This window comes from Cervus canadensis, chromosome 8 (genome assembly GCF_019320065.1).
Source record: "Cervus canadensis isolate Bull #8, Minnesota chromosome 8, ASM1932006v1, whole genome shotgun sequence".
Lineage (NCBI taxonomy): Eukaryota > Metazoa > Chordata > Mammalia > Artiodactyla > Cervidae > Cervus > Cervus canadensis.
Window position 1 is genome coordinate 34,610,591 of NC_057393.1, and position 21,289 is coordinate 34,631,879.

Below are 21,289 nucleotides of genomic sequence, written 5' to 3' on the forward strand. Positions count from 1 at the left end.
GTGCAATTGTGCGGTAGTTCGAACATTCTTTGGGATTGCCTTTCTTTGGGATTGGAATGAAAACTGACCTTTTCCAGTCCTGTGGCCACTGCTGAGTTTTCCAAATTTGCTGGCATATTGAGTGCAGCACTTTCACAGCATTGTCTTTCAGGATTTGAAATAGCTCAACTGGAATTCCATCACCTCCACTAGTTTTGTTTGTAGTGATGCTTGCTAAGGCCCACTTGACTTCACATTCCAGGATGTCTGGCTGTAGGTGAGTGATCACACCATTGTGATTATCTGGGTCATGAAGATCTTTTTTGTACAGTTCTTCTGTGTATTCTTGCCACCTCTTCTTAATATCTTCTGCTTCTGTTAGGTCCATACCATTTCTGTCCTTTATCGAGCCCATCTTTGCATGAAATATTCCCTTGGTATCTCTAATTTTCATGAAGACATCTCTAGTCTTTCCCATTCTGTTGTTTTCCTCTATTTCTTTGCATTGATTGCTGAGGAAGGCGTGCTTATCTCTCCTTGCTATTCTTTGGAACTCTGATTCAGATGGGAATATCTTTCCTTTTCTCTTTTGCTTTTCACTTCTCTTCACAGCTATTTGTAAGGCCTCCTCTGACAGCCATTTTGCTTTTTTGCATTTCTTTTCCATGGGGATGGTCTTGATCCCTGTCTCCTGTACAGTGTCACGAACCTCTGTCCATAGTTCATCAGGCACTCTGTCTATCAGATCTAGTCCCTTAAATCTATTTCTTACTTCCACTGTATAATCACAAGGGATTTGATTTAGGTCATACCTGAATGGTCTAGTGGTTTTCCCTACTTTCTTCAATTTAAGTCTGAATTTGGCAATAAGGAATTCATGAGCTGAGCCACAGTCAGCTCCCGGTCTTGTTTTTGCTGCCTGTATAGAGCTTCTCTATCTTTGGCTGCAAAGAATATAATCAATCTGATTTCAGTGTTGACCATCTGGTGATGTCCATGTGTAGAGTCTTAGTTTTTCAAGGGACCTCTATACTCTTCTCTGTAATGGCTATACCAGTCTACTTTCTCATCAACAGTGTAAGAGGGTACCCTTTACACATATCCTCTCCAGATTTATTATTTGTAGACTTAGTGATAATGGCCATTCACACCTCATTGCAGTTTTGATTTGCATTTCTAGCAAACAGTTTTTTTAAAGGGCAAGGCTTTCTTCTCTCTCTGAAGGGGCTAATTTCCCTGATATTAAAAAAAGAAAGTCTTTAATCGTATAAAAACATGATGTAATTTTCATCTTTACATGTTGTGATAGCTCAGTTGGTAAAGAATCCACCTGCAATGCAGGAGACCCCAGTTCGATTCCTGGGTTAGGAAGATCCGCTGGAGAACGGATCCGCTACCCACTCCTGTATTCTTGGGCATCCCTGGTGGCTCAGCTGGTAAAGAATCTGCCTGCAATGCGAGAGACCTGGGTTCGATCCCTGGGTTGGGGAGATCCCCTGGAGAAGGGAAAGGGTACCCATTCCAGTATTCTGACCTGGAGAATTCCATGGACTCTATAGTCCATGGGGTGGCAAAGAGTCGTACATGACCGGACAACTTTCACTTTCACATGTTGTGAAACAGTGTAGTCCAAATAAATGGTTTTACCACTGTGCGTGCATGCATGTTCAGTTGGTTGTGTCTGACTTTGCTGCCCTATGCACTGTAGCCTGCCAGGCTTTTCCAAGTAGGAATGTTGCAGTGGGTTGCCATGCCCTCCTCCAGGGAATCTTCCTGACCCAAGGATCAAACCCATGTCTCCTGCGGCCCCTGTACCACAGGTGAATTCTTTACAGCTGAGCCACCAGCACTGTAGGAAAGCAAAATTTGTCACCCCAAAATGTGTCTTTTTGGTGTGAAGTTTAAATTAAGCTAATTATTTTTAAGAAACAGAAGACTCAGTAAGTTTTTCTTGTTACTGTCCCCTTATCTGCCAAAAAGAATTTTGATAGAGGGTCTATTCTGTAATAGAACTAAGAATATAGACTAGGTGAGGTGGGGAAAACTCTGCAGGGGTGAAAGATCGGAGTCCACTCACTGTCTTGCAAGGCCCAGCAAACATCTGTTTATCAAACATTTGCTTTTCATCTCCATGTGAATTGCTTCCCCTTTGAAGTCTCAAACCATACCCCTAACATCTTTGGTTTTCAGCTGAAGATAGTATTTAAGGTGAGGGTTTCAGTCATTTTGGTGAGTTAGTTTTCCTGGGTAGTGTCAGAGGGGAAGAAATTTTCTCAATCCTTCTTAGTTCTTCAACAGAAAGCAAGAATATATATATAATTGAATTGAATCACTTTGTTGTATGCCAGAAACTAACACAACACTGTATATCAACTATACCTCAATTAAAGTATACATATATACATATATATACTCTGCTTATATATGTGTGTGTGTGTATACTCAAATCAATAACATTCTCTGAAGGTCATCACTACAAAAGAAATCAGCAAAAACTGTGTTCTGACTTTAGAAAGCTATGCTAGTTACTGGAGTCTTCCAGTAGCATTTAAACAATACAGTCCAGACCAGGGCTAAAAGGACAATGAGTGAGAAATATTGATTAGACAGACAAAACATCATACTCAATTTCACATTATCTTGAGGTTTTTAGGAAAGTTATTTTTTTAATTTTATTTTTTAATTGGAAGATAATTACTTTACAATATTGTGATGGGTTCTGCCATCATCAACATAAATCAGCCACCTCCCTTCCACCTCTCTCCCAGGCAAGTTATTTTTTAACTGAAAATATACTTTACCCAAAAAACTGCCATACACTGACCATGTGAATAATGAGTAACTCTATAATGCCTGTATAAGAGGTTTAAGGAAGATACAACTTTCTCACTACCAGTACTGTCAATTTCAAAAGCCAAAAGGCCCAGTCATCCTCAGGAAGAGAAATCTGGCAGAAAAGTTTATTCCCTTTTTATCTTCACATGTAGTTAAATATCCCCCATGTAGTTAAATAATGAAGACTCATTTCAAGTAATTACTCTGCTTATAAGTTTTATTTACACAGTAATTGTTAATAGTCGGTTTTAGTAAATTCCTTGTATTTACATTTTATATACACATTTATACTTGAAAGTTAAAGAAACTGTACAATAATAAAAATGAGAAAAAAAAATACAGTAACTTAGGCCCAACTTAGGAAACAAATACACAAAAGTAAGATTAAATTTTGGCAGGTAGTACAACCTCAATGAGATTACTGCCAGGGGTTTCATTCCCTCTATCAGGGCCACCAATACCAAGGAAGTAGTTATCAGAGTTAATATGTCATTCTAAAACCTATTAAGGCCCTGAGTACTCCCTCAATATTTTATTACACTACTAGTTTCCACTAAGAAAGCTCCTATGACAGGAGTTAACTTCTGAGGGCTCCATTAGTGGTCCCTAGGCTAGAGTGACCCATGGGGTAAAAATACATGGATACCATCTGGTCCCATATTCCTAAAGAGGCAGTCACTACACTAACAAGGTTCTCAGACTTGTTAGTTTGAAGACTATATACCGCTAACAGAAATAGTGTGCTTAAGTGTTGTTTCAAACCAAAGTGCAACATAAAAGCACACTATAAGTCTAATTATTAACCAAATACCATGTTATATAGATATCAATAATAATAAAGTGATTTATTTTAAGCTCAAGAATCAAACATAATAAATTTAATGTCAGGTTACCAATAATTAATCATTCCTTTATCCACTATATCATCAAAGTTAAACTCATTAGAAAAAAATTAAATTTTAACTTTCTTTTACTCTCATTTCCATTGATTAGAAAATTATACACAGGGTTTTACAAGTCATGGACTTTGCTACATGTTTCAAAATTCAAACTGGAATTACCAAATTTTGTTTCTACAGACAGTGAAAGAATTTTAACTAACAAACTTAAAGTCTTGCCAAGTAGCATGCTATTTAAGAACTCTCAGAATTCATTACTTTTTATTCTTACCAGTGAAAAACCTCATTTGTATTTATGGACTTACTCCCTCCAAAAAGTCTTCAGTCCATTAAAGTGCAAAGAAATTTTCTTCTACCAGTTAGCTTTCTTAAATTACTAGATGAACAATTCTTAGACTAGAAACAGAAAAGCTAAATTCCTCTGAGTGACAGGAATTCCTTGAGAAAAAGAAACAATTTCCTTTTAAAAACAGACATGATACTGTGGAAAACACTTACATAAGTGCTAAACAATCTCCTACCAATATTTCCAGTTCCCAGATAACCCAAATTTGCCCCAACCTGGGAGTGAATATAAACATCAGTAACATAAACACTTTACAATCAAAGTTGCTTATTATTGGTCTATAATATCTTCAAATGTTTGGAACCGGAGATAATATCTGTACTAAGGCGTTTATTTCAAATAGTATTTTAGGAGTTAAAGTAGTATTTAAATAGCCTGTTCTGACCTCCAAAGTGCCTTTATGCTAATAGTTAAAAAAAGAAAAGATGTAAAAATTTTGAACTATATCCAAAGCTATTAAAAAATTTATTGCATTAAACTATTCACTCCATATTATGGAGTATGAACTAGCCATTTAAATTTTCTCCTTTGTAAAATGGCTCTCCCTATAAAATACTTTTTAAATTAATACTGTCAATGGGTTACTCATTTACTTCAGCCATGGAATTCAAAATCAGTAGTTTTCCATGTCTTGATTCTTTTAGCTTTCTTCAGCATTTTCTACCATGCTTTTTACATAGGAAACAAAAACTTTTATCAAAAAACATTTGTTATATTGCAATTATTTTGTTAATTTTGAAGGTTAGCTTTTCAGAGCTGGACTATTATTCTTGTCTCCTTCTTTAATATCCTTCATCATAGATGCAAAGACCTGGAAATTATATAAAGTAAACATTAATGCTAAAAACAACAACCATGCAGATTAAAGAGATTTTAAAATCTATAGTTTATTAACATGAAAAAGCTTTAGCATACATAACTTTGCTCTCTGAAAGAGTGTCATTCTCAAATCCTCGTTTGTTTCAACCCAATTTTATGATATACAGTTAGATTCCAGTTTTCATCACTTGCCAATATTATAAAATTACTATGAGGTAACAAAACATTTCCTGGACCAATATTCATTTGTTTGGTTTTTTTTTTTGCATTTTCCCAATGTTTATTTTTTTAATTAATTTATTTACTTTAATTGGAAGCTAATTACTTTACAATATTGTAGTGGTTTTTGCGATACACTGACTGGACCAAATATTTTCATGTTCATAAGCAATAAAACTGTGAACTTATGCCTACTGTCCATCATTCATGAAGCAAGTGTTAACACTTTAGTCAATATATTTGCTTCCTTAACAACATTAAGCATCTAAAAAGTCAGAATCATATATTACATTCTTTTTATTGCAAACGCTTAGTACACATTCAGGTATTTAATACAATTGTTGTTTATTTGAAATACCAAGGTGCTTATATAATTACCCTGGCAATTCATGCCTATTGTAGGCTGTACTTCACTAAACTCAAAATATTACTGGACTTACATAAAAATAAAGCCATAGGTCTAGAGAGGTGAAAGAGAAGCAATATTTTTTTCAAAGTCAAAAATTATTTTTGAAGCTTTTTTTTAAACTTAAGCACTAACATTTGTGAAATACTTAACTTTTTTTTTACATTAAAAAAAAACTTTTAATACATCTGTTAGAAGTAGGAAAATGTCACTCTACCTGAGTCCATTTTTTGGTACTATTCTGCATCTGAATGGCTGCAATACAGCTGAACAGTTTTTCTGATGTGATATCTTCCGGCAATTTAGTTAGAAACTGTGCTATGTGAATAAAGTCCATCTGTAGAAGAATATCTTCATATAATCGGAGGATTCCTAATCCAGTCCTAAATAAAAATTCCTCCCCATCTCTGCAAAATACATCCCATACTCGACAGGCCAGATCAAGTGGTAGTGATTTGCTATATAGTGTGAAGATCCTAAAATTAGGGAGGAAAAAGCCATTGAAATTTTTCATTCATTTATTCATTCACTCATTAAGCATCTCTATATAAAAAGAAGTGCTTAAATTACGGCTGAAAAGGCAAATAAGATATGGCTCCTTCCCTCAACTTGAGTAGTGGAAAATTAAGTAATAAATGACAGAAGTATGTGAATTTATAATCTTATGCAGCGATACAGGCTAATACAAACTACAATGGCAGAATAACCTCATGGTTAAGGGTATGGACTCTGAAACCAGCATACCTGAGTTTGAATGTTAGATTTGCAATTTATTGATTATGTTCCCTGAGTAAGATACTTAACCTTGCTGTGCCTCAGTTTGCTCATTAGTAAACAAAGATAATAAAATTACCTAAATGTAAAGTGTTTGGAATAGTGAATGGCACATAAGAAATGCTCAATAAAAGTTACTTCTTCTTATTGTATGAGGACAAGTACCCTATATTAACCTAAATACAAAACCATAAAGCCTGACTTCTCTCCTTTTTTTTCTTCTTCAAAAACACCTACTGTTGTTTTCCAGTCACCAAACTTTACTTACTACTTCTTTTGGAGCATGTATACCCTCCAATAGAATCACCAAAGGTTTTTCCCATCTTTTCTGATAATGTTTGATCGTGTATTTATTCAGTAGTACTTTGGAGTAGCACTGCGGTTGAGGAAGTAGGGAGAGTAGATGCTAGAGAACTTCTCTTGATGTTACCTTGGCAAAGAAGGTACAGATTTTTTACACAGACTTTAGCTGAGATACTGTTGATGAAATGTGAGCAAGTCAACTAAAGGCTCTCCCGCCAAAAAATGAAATAAATCCTCATTAGCACTGCCACTTACTTATTCTTCTTTTTTCTTGCACCATTGGTTCTGGGCTTTGTATGTTACAAGCTCAATGGAGTGAAACAAAAATCCATGTCTACTTCTTAAATTATAAACACATATTTAATTGCATAACAAAAAGCAGAGGGAATTCCCTGGCAGTCCAGTGGTTAGGAGTCTGGTTTCTACTGCAGAGGGCTTGGGTTCTATCCCTAGTCAGGGAACTAATATTCCAAAAGCTGTAAGGCCCAGCCAAAAAAAAAAAAAGCCCTCCAGAAAACCTAAAGCATACTCTTGGTAGTACAGAGAGTACCAACTCACTGTTCAAAATGTGAAAGGGTATTAGTAGTGCTGAGGCAGTTTCTAGTATACAGTCCTCACTCGGTATTAATTTCATCCTGCTCCCTTTATCAGTTGTGATCCTGTTTTGCCTCATGTTCACAGTTCTTAAGATGGACAGTTGAGTAGTTTTACCCCCATTCTTTACGGTTTAGTATTTGATCTTGGTCCTTCAGGTCCCATAATATAAAACCCTTCTTCCCATGATCTTAGGTCCTACCCAAAGGAACTCTAATGTTCCTAATGGGAATAGGAGAATACGTTGAAAAATAACTTTTTTTTTTTTTAAGTCTAAATAGAAGAAACCTCAAACAACCATAAAGATAGCTGATCAATGCCATTGTCTATATTAAAACTTATTATCACTTATATGAAAGCCACTGATTTTTAATGATTAGGATTTAAGATTTAAATATTTCATATGTACTCTTAACAATCTATCTTAAGATCAACTGCTCTATCTCTTGGGCAAAATTCACCCCCCTCTAAATATCTACTGCTACTGCTCAGCAGAGTCCCAGGCAAACCTTCCAAGTTAGAATAGAAGAGCTAGAATTGTAAAGTTAAAAAAAGGCAGTAGCACCTAAATAAGGTATCAATACTTGGTCAGACAACTGGATAAGGCCTTGGAAAAAACAGAGCTCTCAGTAAAGAAAACCTATCATAACTATCATAAGCCCTTATATGTTAAGAATATTAAAGGAATAGCAACTAATTCTTTCTCAGAGCTTAGTATGTATCTGGCATTGAGTGAGATAATCCATGCAAAACACTCTAACTACAACTCAAGATAGAGATATTATTACTCCCATTTTATAGTTTGGAAATTGATATACAAACAGGGATTCTGATTTCAAGCCAGAGTTCACGCTCTTAATCAAATCCCTCCCAACAGAAATGTGAGGGTTTCTTTATACCTAAGAGAAGAGTTTTTCTTGTATGTATGATCCTGTGCATCAGATTTACTTTAGGCAAAAAGTTTCACTCTGTTTCCTTTTAATTACTATATTCTACGTATGTTATGACTTACCAGTCTATCAAGTATATATCTGGTGTAAGACTATAAGATTTGAAATGAAGAAATAGTTTGGAGAGATTTTCTTCAAAAAATACTTCAAACGTTGCAAAATATTTCAACATCTAAAGATAGAAATTTCAACAAAATTATTTAAGAGTATACTCAAGAAATTGAGAAATTAAATCCTTACTCATAAGTTAATAGAAAATCTTGCTTAGCACCTCTTTCTGAGTCTTTTCATCAAGCATTCATAAAACTGTAATTCAATGAAAGGCTTATTTTAGATCACCTTGGTCTTCTAATTACTGTATTTTACTCTGTAAGGGCAATTAGACTATAGAAACAGACAGTCAAAGAAAAACACAATTCATTCTAAATGTCCATACCATGCTGTGATCCACACGAAAAAAGGCTAACTGGCATGGCTTATTCAGGAGATTTGCAAATGCAATGAAGGCATCTGCTTCTTCCAAGTTGAGAATGAGAACTGCTGCTATGAAGGACATCCCTTGGACCTTCAAAGGAAAGAGAAATTAATGCAGGAGACGCAAGAGACACAGGTTCAATCTCTGAGTCGGGAAGATCCCCTGGAGTAGGAAATGGCAACTCACTCCAGAATGCCTGTCTGAAAAGTTCCAGGGACAGAGGAGCCTGGTGGGCTACAATCCATGGGGTTCCAAAGAGTCAGACATGACTGAGCAACTGAGCACATACAGTTTTAAAATAAAAGTTTTATTTTAAAATATCAATATTTAATAAGTGCTAAAAATTAAATCCTTTATGATGAAACTTATAATGAAAAAATTTAAATGAATGTCAACTTAAAAATGTGAAGGGGTTATGTAATGTTTTTATGACTCTACTATAGAACACATGAGCAAAAGAGATTCTCTGTTTAAATTTACTTTCTTCATAAGGACATCTTTAATACTACAACCTGCCCCATGCCCAAACTTCACTTTCCCCCCAACCCATGCCATGCTTTTTCTATAACACTTATCACCTTTTAATAAACATGTGATTTACTTATTTGTTGTTGTTTATTGTTGGTCTCCTTCTAATTATAAGAGACAAAAGGAGGAATCTTTCTTTTGTTCACAGAGCCAAATAAAATGCCTAGAACAAAGCCTGGCATATAGCCATAAGCACACAATAAATATTTGTTGAGTGAATGGATGAATAAACAAATGTACAAATGAACATGCAACAAAATAAGGTAAGTTGTATCAGACAGCCACCCTATTGTGAAATCTCTAAAATTTTTCCATTTTAAGACAAAGGCAAGAAAATGAAGGTTTCATGATTTCCAGTAAAACATGAGAAGTTGAACACATTTTTCTTTGTCCCCTTCCCTCCCAGATCCAACTAAGATAACAGTAAATAAAAAGATAAGAGTTAACCTAGAAGAACAAAAAAGAAAATGGAAAATAATATAGACAGTAGATAAAAGATGTCAATAGCATTTTAGAAATTTTAATTTAACTATACAGGGAATATTGAGACTAAAATATGTGCTGAGGAGAAAGCCAGTCAGCAGCAAGCCAATTCAGCCACAAATTCTGGAAGGCTCAAGAACTGAAGTTATCAGGCACCTCTAAAATTGAGAGGAAGGACTAAAACTTGGATTGGTTAAAAATTTCTAAAAGGAGCAAATCCCCTCCTCTACTCTGTATGTACAGGTACCTACCTTTTCCTCAACCCAGATGAACATGAGGTTTATCTCTAAAGAGACAATCAGGAAAAGGAGAGTTAGGGAGAAGGGGAGAAGGCAACACAGGAGGGATAATAAATAAAAGTTTACAAATTGAATGGTCAAATCCCTAGCTGCTCTCCAAGAAAGCTGGCAATCAGTTTCAATAGCCTCTGTCAGGAAAGGGAAAATTCCTCTCAGAGTAAGCTGACAGGAGCAAGAAAAAAACTATAGCGATAGAGACATTTGAGAGCTAATACAACATAAGCTACTATGAGATAAGAGAGAATGTTTATATTCAAAAGACAGATTGAAACAAATACTTACATAACCAACATCCGGTCGGTAACATGTATATGCCCCTAATATACTATGTAAGACATCATGATATGGGCCACCCTTAGAAAAGAGAAAAATGAAATGTCAAACTATACAAATAATTGTTTCTAAGTTAATTCTCAAAAAACATGTTAATTAACTTAATATTTCCTAAATGACTAGTTTTGGTCAGTATACTTAATCACTCTGCAAAGATATGTTCTAAAGTATGGATAAAAAATATGTAATTGTGGAAAACCAAAAAAGTCAAATAAACTTACTTGATGGATGGATACAAACTATAGAGTTGTATGCAATTTTAAAGACATCTAAATGCTCAACATCACTCATTATCAGAGAAATGCAAATCAAAACCACAATGAGGTACCACTTCACGCCAGTCAGAATGGCTGCTATCCAAACGTCTACAAGCAAATAAATGCTGGAGAGAGTGTGGAGAAAAGGGAACCCTCTTACACTGTTGGTGGGAATGCAAACTAGTAGAGCCACTATGGAGAACAGTGTGGAGATTCCTTAAAAAACTGGAAATAGAACTGCCATAGGACCCAGCAATCCCCCTGCTGGGCATACACACTGAGGAAACCAGAACTAAAAGAGACACGTGTACCCCAATGTTCATTGCAGCACTGTTTATAATAGCCAGGACATGGAAGCAACCTAGAGGTCCATCAGCAGATGAATGGATAAGAAAGCTGTGCTACATATACACAATGGAATATTACTCAGCCATTAAGAAGAATACATTTGAAACAGTTCTAAGGAGGTGGATAAAACTGGAGCCTATTATACAGAGTGACGTAAGTAAGTCAGAAAGAAAAACACCAATACAGTATACTAACACATATATATGGAATTTAGAAAAATGGTAACGATAACCCTGTATGCGAGACAGCAAAAGAGACACATATGTATTGAACAGTCTTTTGGACTCTGGGAGAGGGCAAGGGCGGGATGATATGGGAGAATGGCATTGAAACATGTAAATTATCATATGTGAAACAAATCGCCAGTCCAGGTTCGATGCATGAGACAGGGTGCTCAGGGCTGGTGCACTGGGATGACCCAGAGGGATGGGATGGGGAGGGAGGTGGGAGGGGGGTTCAGGATGGGAAACACATGTACACCCATGGCTGATTCAAGTCAATGTATGGCAAAACCAATACAATATTGTAAAGTAAAATAATAAATTAATTAATTTAAAAGGAAAAAAAATTAAAATATCATCAAAGTTAAAAAAATAAAAATAAAGACATCTAAAGTTGGCACAATAAATTTATAATGAAAACAGATTCTTTCATTTGATATAATACAATTTCAGCAAAAGAAAACCAAGAAGACACAAAATTAAGTTTACTAATAATTACAAATTTTAATGGTGAAACTTTCAATCTCACTTTATCAACATAGAGAAGAATTCGATGAATAAAGACTTGTCATGTATACGTATAAAATGTAACCATTACTCTCCTCATAAAACGTAAGCAATTTCATAATAATCTCTGCACAAAAACAAACTTTCCTATTACAATTATAATTCTGAAAAAAAAATTAAGGTTTGGAGCAAACTTCCTTATAGTTCACCAACTTACTAGGCAAAAATGTTAAAATTCAGATATTTTACAGAATAGAAACTAGACAAAGAAATTCACTTCAGGGAAAACTCATCAGGTACCTTTCCGTGCTACCTAACTGCAATGCATTCAGTCAGTGGAATAAAATAACAGAAATGCCTTTACTATTTTCCTACTAGTTTTGCCCTTTTTATATAAAGGCCGTCAATTTTTATAGTTATGCTTTTAAAAAATAATATATGCATTTAAAGAATTTGTTCCTTTGGATTAAAAAAAAATAGTTGCTACAAGTTAGTTGAGATACCCTTACCTTCTGAAAGATGTAGAGAGATGGAAATGTACGGGATATGTCCAATTTAATTAATTCTAGACTGGCCTCTCGATCAGCAACAGATACACCTGCATTTGTCAGGTAGATAAAACTGAAATGATTACTTGTTATACCAAGTTCAGTCTTGTAAACACAGAATGATCACACAGCATGTATGTTACTTAAGGAAAGTTAAAAGCTGAATAGTCAATAACTTGAAAGAAACATCACAGCTTTTCCTGGAACTTATAGCCTTAAACCTGTATGCAGGTCAGGAAGCAACAGTTAGAACTGGACATGGAACAACAGACTGGTTCCAAATAGGAAAAGGAGTATGTCAAGGCTGTATATTGTCACCCTGCTTATTTAATATGCAGAGTACATCATGAGAAACACTGGGCTGGAGGAAGCACAAGCTAGAATCAAGATTGCTAGGAGAAATATCATTAACCTCATATGCAGATAACACCACCCTCATGGCAGAAAGTGAAGAACTAAAGAGCCTCTTGATGAAAGTGAAAGAGGAGAGTGAAAAAGTTGGCTTAAAGCTCAACATTCAGAAAACTAAGATCATGGCATCTGGTCCCATCACTTCATGGAAAATAAGATGGGGAAACTGGCTGACTATTTTTCTGGGCTCCAAAATCACTGCAGATGGTGATTACAGCCATGAAATTAAAAGATGGTTACTCCTTGGAAGGAAAGTTATGACCAACCTAGACAGCATATTAAAAAGCAGCGACGTTACTTTGCAACAAAGGTTCGTCTAGTCAAAGCTATGGTTTTTCCAGTAGTCATGTATGGATGTGAGAGTTGGACTATAAAGAAAGCTGAGCACAGAAGAACTGATGCTTTTGAACTGTGGTGTTGGAGAAGACTCTTGAGAGTCCCTTGGACTGCAAGGAGATCCAACCAGTCCATCCTAAAGGAAATCAGTCCTGGGTGTTCATTGGAAGGACTGATGTTGAAGCTGAAACTCCAATACTTAGGCCACCTGATGCGAAGAGCTGACTCATTTCAAAAGACCCTGATACTGGGAAAGATTGAGGGCAGGAGGAGAAGGGGACGACAGAGGATGAGATGGTTGGATGGCATCACTGACTTGATGGACATGGGTTTGGATGGACTCCAGGCGTTGGTGACGGACAGGGAGGTCTGGCGTGCGGTGGTTCATGGGGTCGCAAAGAGTCGGACACAACTGAGCCACTGAACTGAACTGAACTGAATATGAAGAAAGAATCTATACACTTATCACAAAGTTTTATGGTAAAAGATTTCTGTTTCTAGGTTTTATAAAAGGTAGGGGAAAGACTACTGCTCTTGCAATAACAATTAGGAAAAAAACATTTCAAATACCATATATTTTTTTAAAAGGCATAAGAGGAAATTCCCTGGTGATCCAGTGGTTAGGATTCTGCACTCTCATTGCTAAGGACCTGGGTTCTGTCCCTGGTCAAGGAACTAAAATCCCACAAGCTATGTGGTGTGGCCAGAAAAGAAAGGAAAAAAAAAAAAAAGGCATAAGAGAATTGTGAGCACAGAGAGTTCTAAAGGGTTTAAATCTCAGAAAGAGTAGAGCCTTTCCTTTCCTTTCCCAGGTAAGTGGATACCAGTGGCCATTTTTATTCCTAGGGGCACCTGCCAAGTGTGGGAATGGGCTCAGGACTGAGCTTGCCAGAGACGAAGGTACTCTGCTTGAGGAAAGAGAAAGCAGAAGAGCTTTTCATGGCCCAATAAGACTGATTTGGAGGAGCCTGAAAGTATATCTGGTTTTCCTCTGTGGGACTTTTGCTGGGTTCCAGTATAGTGCAGAAGGCCAGGCTGGAAAGACATATGAAATCACCCATAGGCACATGGCCCTTGGGAGAATGTCTCATTAAAGCAGGGAGCCTGTGGTTCTTTCCATCAACAAATCTGAAACCCAAGATGAATTAATAAGTCTATCTAAAGCTGCAATCCTGCCCAACCTAGCTCAGGAACTGACTGAATTGAAGTGATAATCCAACAGCATAAGAGAAAAGAGCATGCTTCCTCTGCAGGGGAGGTCACAAGCGAGCTGTGAAGATCATCTATCTTTTAAGTAAGAGGTGGCCTAAAAATACTGCATCCCATTACTTTTACTGTTGTGATTAAAAACTGGACTCTGGAGTCCAACAACCTGGGTTTACATCACAGCTTCGCTGTTCCCAAGTTAACTATTCTGAGCCTCAGTTTTCCTCTTATATCATTCAGTATAATAACATCTATTTAAAGGGTTATTAACATTAAAGGAGATAATGTATGTAAAGAATTATTGCAGTTCCTGGCATATTGTAAAATTCACACTCATATCTCAGCACCTGGATTTTGAGAAATTTCTAGTAACAACAACAAAAATAGCCCACCTTCTACATCATTCTCTGAACTTGTTTCACTGAAACTTTTCCACCGTTCCTTTGCTCTTGAGAGGAAGATTTCATAAAGTTCTGGGGAAAAACAAGAATAAAAATTCATAAATTATAAGAGAAATTTATCCACATATTTCTATTTTAACTCTTAAAAATAAAGATAAAAATCTTACTATATCGTCAGATTTCTCTTACATGGCAGGTATCAAAAACATGGTAAATGGAAGTACTTGATTCTACCAAAACTATTCATTACACAACCAGAAAGATAAAATACTGCAGAGAGGTCATCCAAATAGCTACAATAAAGAAAGAATGTTAAGAGGCTGGGAAAGATGCTTCTGCTAAAGGAGTATCACTGTGGAATAGCAGAAACATGATTTTCTTAGAGTTAGTCAGACCTAGATTCAAATTCCAGCTCTGCCACTTACGACCTGTGAGACTTCAAGAAAGGTCACTCTGGAACTAGGCTGTCTTCGTCGGTAAACTGGAGAAAAGTAACACCCACTCATGGGGTTGTGTATGTGTGCTCCAATGCTTCAGTTGTGTCTGACTCTTTGCGACCCCATGGACCACAGCCAGCCAGGCTCCTCTGTCCATGGGATTTTCCTGGCAAGAATACTACAGTGGGTTGCCATGCTCTCCTCCAGGGGATCTTCCCCATTCAGGGATCAAATCCGAGTCTCCTGCATTGCAGGTGGGTTCTTCACCTGCTGAGCCATCCAGAAAGCCCATGATTAAGTAAGGTAATTTACATTAAGCTCCTGACACCATATAGATCCTTAATAAATACAAATGCTGGTTCTTGCTTTCCTTCTCTTAAAATTGTTTTCTCTATTATGATATTGCTATGATATGATATCTCTATTATGACATTATGATAAGGCTAACCAAGCTATTCAAAGCTACCAAACTTCACAGATTTCGCCAGAAGGCCTACATACAAAAATCTCAACCCCTGTGTTTTTACTTCAATTGCCCAGTAACTTTTTGAGACTGTTACTCTGTGCTTTCATATACAGGATCTCATTAAAATTTCAAGAACAAAAGAAATTGAAAATTTTTCTCAACTCTCAAATTTTAGTTGTTTCTACTTTCTAACTAACCACTACAAATATTTTAAAATTTACATAAAAATAGTAAATTTCAATGACAAAACAGCAGAAAATATTTCGTGCCCAAATATCAAAATTTATATAATACTGCCCAATATACCAAGAACATATTTTGCTTCAATTAATATTTTTTTAACGTATTTACTACTCATAGTTTGGAAAGAAGAAATTTTAAAAGAAGAAAAAACTTAAAATTTCTATTATTTGTGCCCAACTCCATCAGTGGGCACAAGTCTTCATATAAGATGTAGATATACTCTTAAAATTTAGACATAATTTTTTTGCAGTTATCAAACTAAAGTTTGCACTTTTCTGATTTCAAACTAATTCCAAGCTAAGTCCAAAAGTTTCACTATTCTTTTCAAATGTCAAAACTGTCCTGGAAGAAGAGAGGCTTGCCAAATAACTACATCACCTTTGGAAGTCACAAAATTAACCCAATAATAAAAATGTAGCACTGCATTTCCAAACATCAAAGGATATCTCTCCCAGGAAGAGTTATAGTGCTTATCTATAATAAGATGACTTGCATCTCGGTTCGATTCCATGCTTGACTGCGCATGTCACACATTTTATTCTGTATCTACAAATGTAGAGCTTGAAGCAGACTTAAAGAGGTATCTTGGACTTGAACAGAGAATACTTTGAAATCAGTGTACATTTCACTTTCTGATTTTCTGACAATAATGATACCATATACACTCTCAGTAAATTTTATTTTCACTATAATTTTATATTTATCATCACAAATAACTGTTAGAACACTCCTTTGAGATAGCTAATTATCTCGTCCCCACTTAAAGAAAACTAAGACCTCTAGATGTTAAGTAATTTGCCCAAGGTCACAAACCTAATATATAGTGGAACTAAGATTTGAACTACATGTGACCGACTTCAGAACCTCTATTCAGAGTTACTATTCTCTAATGGTTATAGATTTCATGATTAAAACAAATACAACAGGAAAAAATGTTAAACTATTAGAGCCCCTGAAACTAAACAAAGTTATCAAAAGTAAATTTACTTCCATTGAAATTTAGCTTTCTTACCACCACTAACAAAAAAAAGGAGAATGAGTACCTCCAAAATCACTGCAGATGGTGACTGCAGCCATGAAATTAAAAAACACTTACTTCTTGGAAGAAAAGCTATGACCAACCTAGACAGCATATTAAAAAGCAGAGACATTACTTTGCCAACAAAGGTCCATCTAGTCAAAGCTATAGTTTTCCCAGTAGTCATGTATGGATGTGAGAGTTGGGACTATAAAGAAAGCTGAGTGCCGAAAAATTGATGCTTCTGAACTGTGGTGTTGAAGAAGACTCTTGAGAGTCCCTTGGACTGCAAGGAGATCCACCCAGTCCATCCTAAAGGAAATCAGCCCTGAATATTCATTGGAAGGACTGATGCTGAAGTGGAAACTCCAATACTTTGGCCACCTGATGGGAAGAAATGACTCATCTGAAAAGACCCTGACGCTGGGAAAGACTGAAGGTGGGAGGAGAAGGGGACAATAGAGGATGAGACGGTTGGACGGCATCACCGACTCAATGGACATGAGTTTGAGTAAGTTCCAGGAGGGGAAGCCTCCTGGACAGGGAAGCCTGATGTGCTGCAGTCCATGGGGTCGCAAAGAGTCGGACATGACTGATCAACTGAACCTCATTCACTCCTGAATACATAACTGTTTAATAGAAAGAAGCTAAAATTACTTTGAAAATGAATGACCCAGTTACTTTATAAGCCTTATAAATTTTGAGCTTAAAAAAACTTTTTGATTAGAGTATTGCTAAAGATTAATACCAACTTCATCAATATTTTAATGTCTAAGTTATATATACCTAATACTGTAAAGCTAAAGTTCTCAACAAAACTGCAAATAAAACATAGCCACCAATACTTCATCATCTTACCTGTATGCAAACTGATTCTTAAAACTTTAAACCAATACAATAGTTTGCTAAGCTTAATTTCTCAATACTTCCCTTAAATTCTATTTTTAATTGAAAAAAAGTCACTAAAATGACGTTTATTATAGGATATCTGTGAAAATCAATTTTATAAACCATATATGATCATGTTACTCAAAGTTGGCATCACTTTTTTTTTTGCTATGTTTTCTTAGCCAGATTTATTTTAACACAATGGGCTACATTTCTACAGTTAAGATTCACTACTTGCCATACTTTAAGAAATCAAATAAACACAATTCAGTTAGGTATGGGTTTTTCAATACTTCCATAAAGGCAGAAGGGAGAAGCATATAAATTAATTCGTTAAAGACAGTCTTTGAAAAGCATATTTTACAATACATTATCTCATGAATTCATCAATTTCTCACCACAAGAAATTATGAAAAGCCTGTTTAATTCCAGAGTTTGCATATTTTCACAACTAATCACAGTGCTTTTATTGTACAAAATATGTGTAGTTTTTTGTAATCCTATTTACCAATCTAGGCTGTTACAGAAGGATTTTATCCCATGCTATCATAAAGATGTTCTTCAGAGGAAGTTTTGGAAAAGAAAAAAAAAAATTTTTTTTTGGCATCACTTTTAAGACTGAAGACAGACATTTAGGTCTTTGTTATAAATTCTGCAAAACTCCTGGAGAAGACTCATGAAGGTCCCTTGGACTGCAAGGAGATCAAACCAATCAATTCTACAGAAAATCGACCCTAAATATTCATTGGAAGGACTGATGCTGAAGTTGAAGCTCCAATACTTTGGCCACCTGATGCAAAGAGCCAACTCATTGGAAAAGACCCTGATGCTGGGAAAGACTGAAGACAAAAGGAGAAGGGTGGCAGAGGATGAGATGGTTGGATAGTACACTGACTCAATGGACATGAATTTGAGCAAACTCCAGGATAGTGGAGGACTGAGGAGCCTGGTGTGCTATAGTCGATGAGGTCGCAAAGAATCGGACATGACTTCACGACTGAACAACTATATATAATGCTGACTGCTGTAATGAATATCCTTGTAGAAAAGCTTTTGTAATTCTGTTTATTTACTTAAAGTGTTAGAACTAGAATAAATGGGTTAGAGGTTACATTTTTTGAAGCTTTTTTAAATATTTCTAAATTATTTTCAGTCATACTCTATGTGGGTAATATTCATTCATTCTACTCACTTTTGAGGAGTAAAAAAACATCACCTTGATATTGTTTTGACACAAATGTCTCTGATTTAGCAATCACTAGGAAAATAGTTAAATAAATTATAGTATAGCCAAACCATGAAATACATTGCAGCTATAGTAAGTATAAATACACCTGTATGCGCTGACATGGAGGGATGTTGAGATGGTTTTCGGAAAAAAAATAAAGAAAACGAGAAGGCTTAAAAAGTATCATAAGTAGATGTACCCTTTTTTATGTGCATAGAAAAAAGATCTGAAAGAACATATACCAAATTGTTCACTAATCCATAGTAGGATTAAGAGAAGATGTTTGGGTGAAAGAGGGGGACAGACATGCAGTTTGTACTTCACTATTGAATTTTTTTCAATAATATGTAAATAAAAATTTTAAGTAACAATGTATAATTTATATTATTATACTAGAATCCCTAAAAGTCTTTTTGTGGTGCCTCTGTCTGGCATTATCATTATCATTCAGACCATTTTTAATATTATTATTTTACTCTATGTGATACTATCCTTATTTTATCTAATTTTTTTAGTTCATCAAAACTACACTACATTTTATTCCTATCTACATTTTACTCCTATGCTTCAAGGTTTTAAGAAACTTAAAAAAATAAAAGCAATGAGAATCTTCTGTTTTTTTCAAGTTTTTAAATAAAAACATTCAAAATGACTGGTTTGTGTAGAGACAGGAAAAGAAATTTCTATCCTTCCCATAATATTTTTTTTTTTAATAAAGAGGAAACTTGTCCACAACTAGACTATTTTATTTTTCCTTGTATATCTTTATTCATCTACTGCTACCTATACCCAGAAGTTCTTGAAGTTATTATCCACAGTTTATCAAGATGTCAAGATTATTATTGATGGTTGTAAACTAAAGGAAAACACACAAATTTTATATACATAATATGAAATACAGTAACTTATTAAATTGTATCAGGTTTTAGAGGGCGTGGGGAATGAAATATGCTCTTAAAATGATATATATGGTACTGCCTTTTTAAATGACCAATCTATTAATCTGTTTTGTATCTCTGAAGATGGCTATTAACATGTGTGGGAGTAACTGAATATAGAATACAAACCAGGAGTGATATTTAGTTCATTTCCTACAGCTAGACTCCAAACTTTCCCACGAACACTAGGGGGCAATCCCTGCCACCACAATTCTCGAACTCTTCTCGTACTACGCCTAGAATTAAAGGGGGAGAAAAAAGGAGAAAGTTACTTTTTATACCAAAAATACTAGTTCCATGATGGTTTACCTAGTCTACAGCCAAATGACTGAATGATTTTTTAGAACATGGAGACTTAAGTATGTGATGCATTCCTTCCTTGGGTTCATGCATGTAGGCAAAAAATGCCTAAAAAATATACAGCAATTTAAAGGGAACTGTCTTCCATAACTGCCACTTACACTAAGGGTACAATGAGAGAATAAGAAATATAGGAAAATCATGAAAAATCATCATAAAAAGAATATAAAAATGCATTGTCAATACAGTACCAAAAACAAAATCACGAAGTATTTACTACGGGTAAAGCTCTAGTCATTGGGAGGCAGCACAGTCTACTGAAAGAAGTGTGGGCTTTAAAATCAGATAGACTTGAGTTCAAATCTAGTTAACCATTCATTAATTGTACAACCTTGGGCAAATCACTTAACCTCTCTGACTCTGAGAATCCCTCTAAGATAAAAGGAAATAAAGGTTGTGAGAATCAAATGTGATTACTTGTGTAAAGAGCCTAATATAATATCTATCACATTATGCCAATATTCAGTACATTCCCAAAGCACATCCTATACTTGGCATTGCAGAAGTCATCTCCCACCAGTCCAGAGGAAAAATAATGCATGTATAAAAATATTATCAAAAAATAAAAGGCAAAGTAACGCAAGAAGTGTATTAGTCTCAAAGTATAACGGGACATTACAGAAGGGAAAGATCATATATAACATATTATCTTGATTATGAGAAGCATATTAAAATCACTTTAATATTTACCATTTAATAAATGCACATTACAATGAATGGGTATGTTTAATATTTTCTTTGCCAAAAATCCTGCTATTACATCAACAGTACATGTAGCAATATAGATAGTACGTTAGAATTAAGAAAATATGGTAACAGGAAATTAGAAATTTCATGGATCAACAAGTATTCAGATACGATTCAAATGATAGATAAAATTCTGATATGCATAGAGGGTGGTCAGTAAGGGAAGCAGGCATTAGAGATTGAGGGATTTTACAAAAGCAAAGAACAGAGATAAGCATGAAAATTTTAAAACTCTGGTTAACAGTATAATTTAGCCAAAACATACAATACATGCTAGAAGTCATCAAAATATAAAATTGGAAACATGAGATCTTTGGAGACAGACTGAAATTCAGGAAAAGTCTGCTTACTTACATTACTTCCCAATTGGGTAGTATTTCATTGATCCAAATTACCATTGCACTTGCAATACTTTCTTCCTGTTTAAACCTTTCTTTCATTATTTTTTTCCTTTTATGTGCTTCTTTAATTTCTGTTTTAAACAAGT

The 21,289-nt window shown here is 35.3% G+C and overlaps 1 protein-coding gene across 4 annotated transcripts in view; it reads right to left on the reverse strand.

Moving 5' to 3' along the window:
* Positions 1-3,017: 3,017 nt before the first annotated feature.
* TBC1D12 (TBC1 domain family member 12) overlaps positions 3,018-21,289 on the reverse strand; it is an 85,638-nt gene continuing 67,366 nt past the window's right edge. For all 4 annotated transcript variants that reach the window (XM_043475939.1, XM_043475940.1, XM_043475941.1 and 1 more), the window contains 9 exons: positions 21,157-21,274; positions 19,825-19,931; positions 14,469-14,549; positions 12,085-12,173; positions 10,192-10,263; positions 8,561-8,689; positions 8,187-8,296; positions 5,721-5,979; positions 3,018-4,870 (listed from right to left, as the gene is read on the reverse strand). In XM_043475939.1, the coding sequence (XP_043331874.1) occupies positions 4,802-4,870; positions 5,721-5,979; positions 8,187-8,296; positions 8,561-8,689; positions 10,192-10,263; positions 12,085-12,173; positions 14,469-14,549; positions 19,825-19,931; positions 21,157-21,274 (1,034 nt within the window). In that variant the 3' untranslated portion in view covers positions 3,018-4,801. The remainder of the gene's footprint in view (positions 4,871-5,720; positions 5,980-8,186; positions 8,297-8,560; positions 8,690-10,191; positions 10,264-12,084; positions 12,174-14,468; positions 14,550-19,824; positions 19,932-21,156; positions 21,275-21,289) is intronic.